The sequence below is a fragment of the Rhipicephalus microplus genome, chromosome 1 (assembly GCF_043290135.1).
Source record: "Rhipicephalus microplus isolate Deutch F79 chromosome 1, USDA_Rmic, whole genome shotgun sequence".
In the NCBI taxonomy this organism is placed as follows: domain Eukaryota; kingdom Metazoa; phylum Arthropoda; class Arachnida; order Ixodida; family Ixodidae; genus Rhipicephalus; species Rhipicephalus microplus.
Genome location: NC_134700.1, coordinates 146284490 through 146294774, shown reverse-complemented (window position 1 = coordinate 146294774; position 10285 = coordinate 146284490). Strand labels below are relative to the sequence as shown.

General features: G+C 48.6%; 1 protein-coding gene across 1 annotated transcript; it reads left to right on the top strand.

Annotated features, from left to right (window-relative positions):
* The first annotated feature begins 2160 nt into the window (after positions 1–2160).
* LOC142799918 (uncharacterized) lies at positions 2161–9732 on the top strand. Its single transcript, XM_075887459.1, has 2 exons — positions 2161–2766; positions 7667–9732. Exons 1-2 carry the CDS (start codon positions 2564–2566, stop codon positions 9270–9272), a joined length of 1809 nt encoding a protein of 602 aa, XP_075743574.1. The 5' UTR covers positions 2161–2563; the 3' UTR covers positions 9273–9732.
* The last annotated feature ends 553 nt before the right edge of the window (positions 9733–10285 follow it).

The following is a 10285-nucleotide window of genomic DNA, read 5'->3' as shown; positions in this document are numbered from 1 at the left end:
TTGTTCTGTAACAGAGCGCATTGTATGCGCGCCAACGAGCTTACGGCACAAGCTCCACATGCTACAGCTCATATTTATTAGATATCAGAAGGATTTTTGCCGATACGCATTGATAAACGCTAGGTCGTTAATCTCGCCAAACAGCTTTTTCAAAAGCTTCTTCTATTCGATCTGAACGTCAACGAAAGATTTCATCCCTATATCGATTAGACGTGTAAACATTCTTCTCTTCACTATCGGCCACTTCACGTTGAATCCAAAAGGGTACATGGCAGTGTTGCGGTATCTTGGTCACTATAAATTAAATAAAGAAGTACACGTAATCGACAGCTACCGAATTCACGGTGGAGTACAAAAAGTGAAACGCCAGGCCTGCGCGGAAGGAGCAGCACAGTCACAGCAAAAGCTAGAAGAGCGGCCTTTCAGAGCCTTTTCTAAACACTCGTTCAGTAACTGCTGCAAGCACACTTGCCTAATACCCCGCTACGGTAATAATTTTAAAAAATTGGGGTAATAGGCCGGCATTCGCTATGATAATTTTCGTCATTCTGCTTAGAAGCGTGTATCCGCTAAACACCACTTGCAAGGAATTTTGTGCCAGATGTTCATGCAGTGACTGACGATGAGGAATTATGCCCGAAGTGGGTATCCACCACAGTTAATAGGTGAACAAGATCAAGCTTTTGTACTGGGTTGGAGCATTGGACGACCCACCCGTTACGCTATTCGCTTTAAGCGACGACTGCTTGTTCTTTCGCTGTTAAATGCAAAGCATTTCTTAGCGAACTTCGCCGACTTTGAGCGTATCTATCTATCTATCTAGCTATTTAGCCGCTCACGTTTGGGTGCTCTTGTGGTCACCCGCTTAACTTGGCGTGAACCAAAATTATGATGGAAGGGTTAGATGGTTTGATTAATATGACGCGCTGGTGATGACATGAATAATTTCACAATCCCGTCGCGTGCGTCTTCAAACACTTCCAGCCAGGCAGTGGCACATACTCAGGGGCTTGTATGTGCCGTTGGTAAGCGGGCATGGGCCACAGGTGATTCACACTGAGTGCCCAGGAACGACGAGAATACACATGGGCAATTTTAACGCGTGAGCGTTAAGCAATACCCGACATCAGCAGCGTCGACCCAACGAAGGCATAGAATAAATGTCTGTGTTAACCTGACATAGGCAGTGTTGGCCACCCGACGAATGCAAATAATAAATTTCAGCGCCCCAGCAGGAATCGAACCCAAACATTGTGCGTGGCAGTGAAGCAATCTACCACAGAGCTACGGCAGGTCTCGGAACTACTTTTCAAATATACACTAATCTTCGTGAAATGCCAATAGTAGTTGCAGTGCTGCCTAACCAATTTTATAAACATTGCATATTTACTTCTTTCGTACAGCTGTCACGTCGAGCTTACGTCATTAGTGGTGAGGAGCCATGCGCTGAAATTGATTTAAGTAGCAGTGTCAAGGGCCAGCATCTTCGAGAGCACCAGCGCTTCATATCAGCTTCTGGTGTTGCTCAAACACAATTCCAGCTGTTATCGTTGTGCAAGCGGAAACCTAGTTATATAAACATCTGCCACTCTTCAACATATGTCTTTGCATGCAACATTTGCACATATAAATATTTAGCGTCATTTCATGACGTGTCTCTCAATAAAAAAAATGCAACACGGTCACCTTCTCTCCGCGTGCTTCGCATAAAGTTGATTCTCAAGTACGTGGGATCTGCCGATTTTTTTTTTAGTTTCGTGCGATGTGTTTACGGACACCGGCGGCTGCGGACAACTACGGCGGCGCGTGACCCGAGTTGTGTTCTCATAACAGCTTTCGCTGTAAAACATGCGCTCTGTGAGTCCGCGCATATGTGCACGGTGTCGTCCGCTACACCTAACATAACTTATATGGCACCAGCGATTGCTACGTAGCCCACGAGATGGCGTGGCTAGTTTCGCATCGGGCTATCACTGATATCACGGGCTATCAACTGATTTCACTTATTTCATTTCGTTTTGCATGTCTTGAATTGCGCAAGTGGAGATTATAGCGCACGGCCCGAAAGCGCGAAATTCTGATAAGCTTATCGCTTAGAGCCGACATTGCTGCGTGTTATGAAGAAATAAGTGACGAGGAAGAGACAGCACGTGCAAGAAGGCTATTGAAGGCGAGGAGGATGGCACTCCGTCGTGTTTGAAGTCGGAGCAGTTTAGGGGCGTTTAAGTCTTCTCACTGAGCAGCATAACAGATTTTGTACTGCGACGCTTGCCTACTGTCTTCCGAGCACGCCATGGGCGACAGAATAGGCTTTGGAACGGGACAACTGGACTTCGAAGAACTCAACCGAAGTTCTTCAGGAGTGAACACGAGTGGTCCTTGCAGCGCTACAGGCATTGCTGGCGATGATGGTGGCAGCATTTTTACGCCCACCTGCGACATATTCGATCAATTGCCCCGCTGAAACTACCTCCTATGACACGTCGGCTTGCAGTTGCGAGAGCTCCAACGTCCCGGAAGGCTGTCCCTGGTACGGATCCTCTACAAGGGTGCTGGAGGCCGCATGCTGCAAGCGCGCAGCCGTCACGCCCGCTTTCTCGTCTACGTTCTGCTGGTGCATCACCGATGCGTCGAGAGTCTACATCTGGACGACACTCTCTTCGAAGGCAGTGGGCTTGGCGAGTACCGCGAACGCATCGTCTCGCCGCTGCGGAAAAGTGCTAGCTTACGGACGTTGGTTCTCGGTGGCATCTTCTGCGAGTACAAGTGAGTGTGGTTTGATTCAAAACTGTAGAATTTAACGTGCTGTCGCTTGGACAGGTCACAGCTTCTATGTTACGGCACGTGTACCCCTCCGCTGTCTGTGTGTAATTTTTGTTGCTGAACAGAATGCCGCGGGATCGAATCCCGGGCGCAGCGGCCAGATTTTCTATATATAGAAGCGTGATGCAAGATGCCCGTTAAAGAATGGCAAGTTGACAGTAGAAATAATGTGCTCTTTCACTACGACATTCCTCATAACAGTATCCCGTGGTTTTTAGACGCAATAGCCCAACAGTTATTCGTCACCAGCTGTACGCATACAGTTATATCGGCACCGACGTCAAATGAAACGCGAAGAGTGAAGCACATGGCCCAAGCATTAGCAAAGCTATACTGTGGACCATCCAGCCATCAACATACTGACGGGCATGCGCATTCGATTTGGCAGCACTGCAATTCCTCTACAGTGCACTCATTTGCGTGTTCTTGTATTGATAGGCTCATACAGTTATGCTTGCCGGCGAAGGCTTTCCGCGCGAATTTCGTCGCTTCATTTCTTTGCTGTCCCTTTATCTTTTTTATTTGTTTAGAATATCGTAACTAGAACAGATGCTGCGGTGTCAGGCTGTAGGAGGACGGTGCGATGCACCGGTCAGTGGTGATGACTAAACTTCCCTCACTGCGTCTTTGATAACGTTTGCTCCACGCCCTCCGCTGGTCACGTTTCATATGACTCCTATAGTGCGTACCATAGGTCAGCGAAACTTGCGGAGCTCACTCACTTATTCATTAAATACGTCTTGTACTTTGGACTCACTCATACTCACGAAAATTTTCAACCACATTTACTCGCACTCAAACCCACCAGAACAATCCTCACCCGGACCCTCTGACTCATGGCTTGATCTTAGTCTGAAACAGTGCAGTGAGTCAACACATCAGTTAGCTTAGAAACAGTTTTTCCGACTACGTCTGTGTTGCATCGTACATAATGAAAGTCACAGCATAAGCGGAGACATCTGGTTTATTCCATATTCTTCCTTCCTGTGGCGGCCGCTGAGAGCGTGCCATAGTACAGCGCTGTAGTCGGTAGCGACGCCTTATATCACATATCCGCTCTTGCAAAAATTAAAAAAAACACACGCAAGGACTGTTTTTGTTTACTTCATTATGAAGTGCTTTTATTTCTTCAAAGTCTTCTTTTTACGCTTGCTTCTTACAAGCACATTAAATCCTTCGAGTCTGGTTGAAGCTTGCGTGCCCTCTGGTGCAGATGATCCAGGATTTGCACTTTCTTGGCCATCCTCTCTTGATGTGTCAGGTTGTGGCGCAGTAGATGACTGATTAGATGCAGGTGACCAGTTCATGTGAGCAGAGTTTTCAGGTTGTGGTGTACTAGACGACGGATTAGATGAAGGTGACCATTTTAAAATGGCAGAGATGTCTGATATTATTTCGTTGACTGCTGCGGGGTGAACTGCGGCTAACTTGGATGTGTTCCACACACGCCCATCGTCAAAGAGGTACGAAGCCGGTCCACGTTCTCCAATGATCTTCTTGGGCGCGGAGAATTGTGGATACAGCTTGCTGTGAACTGCAGGTGCATGTAATTACCAACAACGAAACTGGGTTCCTTAGCTCCACGTTTTTCATCGATGTAGCTCTTCGAGATCCTTTGCGTGTTTTTTACGCTCTCTCGCAACAGCTCAATAGCCCTTGACGGGTCCGTGCTGAAGCCTCTGTCAGGCAAACCCTCTATTTCACGTCTGGCGCGAGGTTAGCATCGTTGGAAAACTGCGTGTGCTACACCAATAGTCGCGTGAGGTGTGCAGCGACATACTTGCAGGTAATCAAGCATGGCTGTTCGTATATCACGACGTGCATGCAGAGCTAGTTTAATATGACTTCAGCACGCTATTGAATCTTCCTATACCAAGCTGTTAGCTTGTGGGTAATACACAGATGAGTTGTAGTGCGTTATTCCGCGCTCTGGGAGACATTCATCAAATATTGCTGAAGAAAACTGTGGTCCATGATCGGATGCAATACCACGTGGGTATCCTTCTCGCGCAAAAAGTTGTAAAAACTTCTCCACTGTAGACGCGGTCGCATTTCACATTTGCTATAATAGTCAATAACAGTAATTGCAAAACGGTAGTCGGCCGAAGCTTGCGTTCAAGGTCCCACAATGTCCGTAGCAAGTTTTTCCCACGCCGCGTCAGAAAGAGGAACAGGTTGCAGTGGCGTTGCAAAAAAAAACGTGCGGATTTGTCACAAAACTAGCATATCACGCATGTGCGCCCCAGTTCTTCAATGTGGCTATCCATGCACGGCCACCAATAAGACTCTCTCAGGCGAGCTTTGGTATGAGTAATGCCTGGATGTGACTCGTGGGCCAGATCCGTAAGACAGCGTGTCAAAGTCGCCGGCGCGACAATCCTGTTGTCTTTTCGGAACCCCGCAATTTGGCCTGACAGAATGCGGGTCAGTCTTGTTGACAAAAAGCCCGGATGCCAGATGAAGCACACCAGACCTTGTTTGAAACGCACGACGGGTGTCGTATATGAAATATTGCCCTCAAGTGGGAAGACGTATGTGGGCCCAGCTGCACGCTGTGTCAACGATCGAGCTTAGGAGCATGAATCATCTTTAATGAATAAAGGAAACGCGCACAGACCTGTGCTATGTATAATCTGAAGATGAGCCTCGGCTTCGTGAGATAAAGATAATAGGCAGAAGCAATGACACATGCATTAGCGCGAGAGTTACTGGAGGCGTTTCACATTAGGATATACACGGGTTGCATTATATAATGACACGTCTGTTTCAGTTTACCAAAACGAGCAGCAGCTTCTTGACACGAGAGTTACTAGTGTTCGTCGATTTTGATGGACACATGCGCAGAGAGGTGTACCCTGGTTCTTTTTGTTCTGATCCGTGCTTTCCAAGTTTGCGCTACTATGTATCCCATTTTGGAGCAAGACAGACGAATCGATTTGAGAGCGCAGTGAGCCTTCACGTATACGTGAACCTTGGTACAACTGCCACACCGACATGCTGCACCGTCGTGGGGCCGCTGGTCCGGCGCTTATGATTTCTGGGGCACCTTGCTGTACAGCTCAGCAAATAGACCTAGCGCTACCTAGCATATCGTAGAACCACCTACTGCATGGTGTCGTTGCGGCGTATTCCTTTGAATGTCCCCATAAACAACACTGGATGAATTCGTGCATTATTCATTTTGGACGCGTGGCTTGTTAGTACTTTATTTGTCGCCGCTAAGCCTTTAGCTTCATGCCAAACGTTACGGCAAGACGGATAACGGAGGAATCTAAAATACTGGAACCGATAAGAGATGATTGTTTTCATTACACATAATGTCGACTTAAGCTAATGCTCTATGAAATCTTGGCTTGTGCTTTTCATTGCAGCAACTTGTAATGAAACTTGTCTTAAAAAAAAGGGCCTTATATATTTGAAACTTTATAGTTGCATCTCTTCATTAACCGGTGATCCCTCCTACGTTGCCCTGATGCAATGGGTTATCTCTTGTCTAGCTGCTACTGTCCCGTGGCACTCAACTTTTTGTAATCCTCTTTGGTGGCACCACAGTTGATATATGCTCAATAAAACCTATACCTCGCGGCAGCCGGGTGGGGTCATCACCCAGTTTTTTTAACCTGTACGCGCGAGCTTTGACCGCAGAGTCGGTAAGCGTCGCGATATGATGGACCAAAGCGGTGGAGTGAGCGTGAATATGCGCAGGTGCCCTGTGAGCAGGCCGGTGCAGCTTTCGTTTGCCAGGCCGTTATTCCAAACGGACCTAATCTCACCTGCTATTTTGTTTTTGCGTTCTTGTCTTGTTTTCGGCTTCCAGTAGCGAACATTTTTTCGCCACAGGAAAGTGATGCATGAACCGCAGGATAAAGACTGCTGGCGTACAGTGTCGAATTTTATGAAAGGTAACACGGAGTGCGCGTGGCCTGCGCACTTCGGCGGCTGCTGGCAGCGAGCGCGTCAGTGGGAGCGAGAACAACCACAGTCTTTATTCGCATCATCTCGCGGTGAGCAAAACAACTATTCGTTCCTCATATAGAACCCGCGGCAGGATTGCGTCCCCCTCCCTCTTCAAGGTGATGATGCGAGAGCTGGTAATCGCCTTGAAGGGGGAGGGGTTGCAAGCTTGCCATTCCATATCAGCAACGAATGGTTGTTTTGCTCGCCGCGAGATGACGGGACGAGAGACAGTGGTTGCTCTCGCTCCCGTTTGAACGCGCTGCCAGCAGCCCCCGGAGCGCGCAGGCCACGCGTCGCCGTGTTTCCTAGGACAGCATTCAGAAAAAAAAAAGGAAGAGAATTTCGCAGCTAGTTAAAAGCGATGCGGTGTCCGGTTAACAGAAGCACACTAACAGAAGAGAGCCGCACAGGACTGTTCATCGCGCGCATATTCTCGTTCACTTCGCCATTGTGCATCTTGCGTTTATCTACTCGGCGTTCCATGCTTACGCGTTAAGGTTAAGAAACAATTTATGGCTCTTTTTAGTCTAACCACCTGTCGCATCAGGCTACGGTGTACTTTACGCATCAGGCTACGGTGACGCATCAGGCTACGGTGTACTTTAATGCCAAAAGCGACCGACGTCTCCGTGCTCAGCGTGCAGTTGCACTGCACGCTGACCAACTTATTTATCAAGTCTCAGAAAACGGCAGGGCAAAAGAGGTAGGAGGCTGTTGGATATCTGGTAGCCATGGGACTGTACGTCCATGCACACATTTTTCTATATTGTCTGTTTCAAGGCAGCGGAAGATTTCGCGGTTTTCTTGTGAAGAATTAGTTGTGCAGACTGTTTTTACTCTCGGGTAAATTGTCTCAAACGCATTTTGCCCACGTTTCTTTGCACAGGAGCATTCGAGAGGAACTGTTCGGAGCCATAGCCACACTGAAGAACCTGTGCGAGCTGACCATCTTAGGCAGCGCCGCGGCGCCGTCGGCCGTTTTAGACGCCGTCTGTGCGCTTCTCGGGCACACCACGTCCCTCGTGACTCTGAAGATACCGAGCCTCGCTTATGACGAAGCAGGCGCTACTCGGCTAGTCGCTGCGCTCCGGGGCAACAAAACCGTCCAGAATGTGTCTCTGCACGGCAGCATCTTGCATTCGTATGCGCAGAATGGGGTTTCCTCGTTCGCCCACTTCTTGGCCAACAGTGCGCAACTAACTTCGCTGAGTTTGGAAGGTGTGCAGACGGATCCCGAAAGTACGTTCCAAGACGTGAAGTGGATCGTCGCGCCGTTCCATATTCGCGAAAACCTTCAGAGTCTGTGTCTGACAGGCTTCCTGTTAAACGCTCAATGCGAGTGTCTCTTCGCTGCCCTCGTGTCTGCGAAGAAGGGCTGTCTGAAGAGACTGGACTTAGGCGGCTGCCGGTGGATACCCAAGCCGCGGCGAGAACGGCCTGGTGACGGCGGAGCTACTGACGTCCAAGGTTCGGGTCTATCTGTGATCGCTCACCAACGTTGCCATTGGATTGAGTCGTTCGATAAGAGTGCGCGAGTACACCTCTCGTTTTTGGCTCTGGCCGTCGAGGGCCTCGAACCGGAACAGCTGCGGCCTCTATTCGACACCGCCGTTACCGTGAAATCGCTCAAAACCATGTCGCTGAGTGGTGTTCCGCTAGGCAAACTGAAGGCACTTTGCAGAGTCATCCGGGAAGCTGGAATGACCGGCATAGTTCGCATAGAAGATTCCTACATCGTCGACTCAACTGTGCTGGCTGATCTTCAGGAGTTTCCGGAAGCGTTGTCTAAGGTGGCGATCAGATCTTCTACCGAGCGGACTCCAACGGCGTTTGAAATGGCGGTCCGCCTTGCGTGCTCCTGCTATCTAATCACCGAGCTCAACCTGCGCTTGGCGCAGAGAATTCTTGCGGACGTCCCAACGTTTCGCACCCTGTGCAACTACTTGAGCACCGCTAATTCGCTGAGGTCGCTCTCACTGACAGGTTGTGGCAACCCAGATCTAGGCCGCACTCTTTGGTCGGCAGGTCACCCTTACAGCCTGCTCCTCCAGATGATCTTCAAGAACACGACTGTCCGTGCTTTGCGGCTGAACAGGTTCCATCTGGGTGAGGACAACTTGCGTTTCTTCGTGGCTGGAGTGGTTGCCAGCAAGAGTTTGTGCGAGCTCGCCTTCGCATCATGGGACCCGGCCGAAAATGTCACGTTTGTTCGGATGCTTGCTTCCAAGTTCCGCGCAAACAAGACCATTACCTTACTGCGTCTTATGGCACCTGCGGACGGTGTAAAAAATGAGTGGTTCGCCATCGAAAACGTCATCGGCCGCAACATAGGACTCCTGACTTGTGCGGCACACTATGTCATGGGAAACGACTACTCTCCGCGTTGCGACGCCGCTCTCGAAGATGTTTCCGGCACTAACGCACTCATGAAGAGAGTCGACGAACTAATGAAGGACGAACCAATAATGGACGAGGAAATGAACTGCAACTAAGCACTTCTGGAGTCTCGATCTGTTCGTGAGACCTTTCGGGGTGGAGTCACAATTTTAGAAAGCTTAGTTAGGACGAAGAGGACAGTGATGTTCTCCGATACATTTCATAGACACATATTGTTATCAGTTCCCACTTTGCTGTGTGGTCAATCTGTCTACGGACAATGTTAATGACAATGTTTTTAGCTGTCTGTTGTGGGTACTGTCCTAGTGATTGAGAGAAGTAGCAATGACGTGCGGAGATTTGGGGATTGTAAAGCGGTTTTGTTGCGAATCTTGCCACGAATTTTTCGCTAGTATGCAATTTTATTTGCGTAGACATCTCATTTTATTAAAACTTCTGTTCATGTACATTAACATTACGGCTTCATATTGTTCTTGGACATGAAACAACATTTTATATTTGACGAGGTCTCGGATCATCATAAAATCTTCGAAATAAATTACGTGCTCCAGTTGACTTGCCTCTGAGACATCGTTTTTGGTCTGTCCGGTAGCCCCACCATGGTGGTCTACCGGCTAAGGCACTTGGCTGCTGACCAGCAGGTGACGGGATCGAATCCCAGCTTCGGCGACTGCGTTTTTTATGATCACGAAAATGCTGTAGGCTGGCGTGCTCAGTATTGGGGTGCACGTTAAATAGCCTCAGGTGGTCGAAACTTCTAGAGCCCCTCCACTGCGGCGTCTCTCATAATCATATGGTGGTTTTGGGACGATGTACTCTACATATTATTAGTCTGTCTTGTAATTTCAGCATCGCAAAGGCGTAGTGTATTATCAAATAGCGTGTAACATCGCTGCCGTGATGTCACGTGGTTTTAGCAATGGTGAATAAAAAAAATAAACGCGCAATGGTCCTTCGAGGTTCTGATAGCGCCCTAGCTTACTTAGCCTACAGCATCGATTATTTGAATACGGCTATTTAAAATGGCGCTGAATATACATGAATAGTATCGAAGTTTAGGGACCCCCGCCGTGGTGGTACTCGGCTACTAAGGTACTCGGCTACTGAC

Coding starts and splice junctions, on each gene's coding strand:
- LOC142799918 (XM_075887459.1), top strand. CDS start 2,564: ATGCTGCAAGCGCGCAGCCGTCACGCCCGCTTTCTCGTCTACGTTCTG. Junction 2,767..7,666: donor GGCATCTTCTGCGAGTACAA/GTGAGTGTGGTT, acceptor TTCTTTGCACAG/GAGCATTCGAGAGGAACTGT.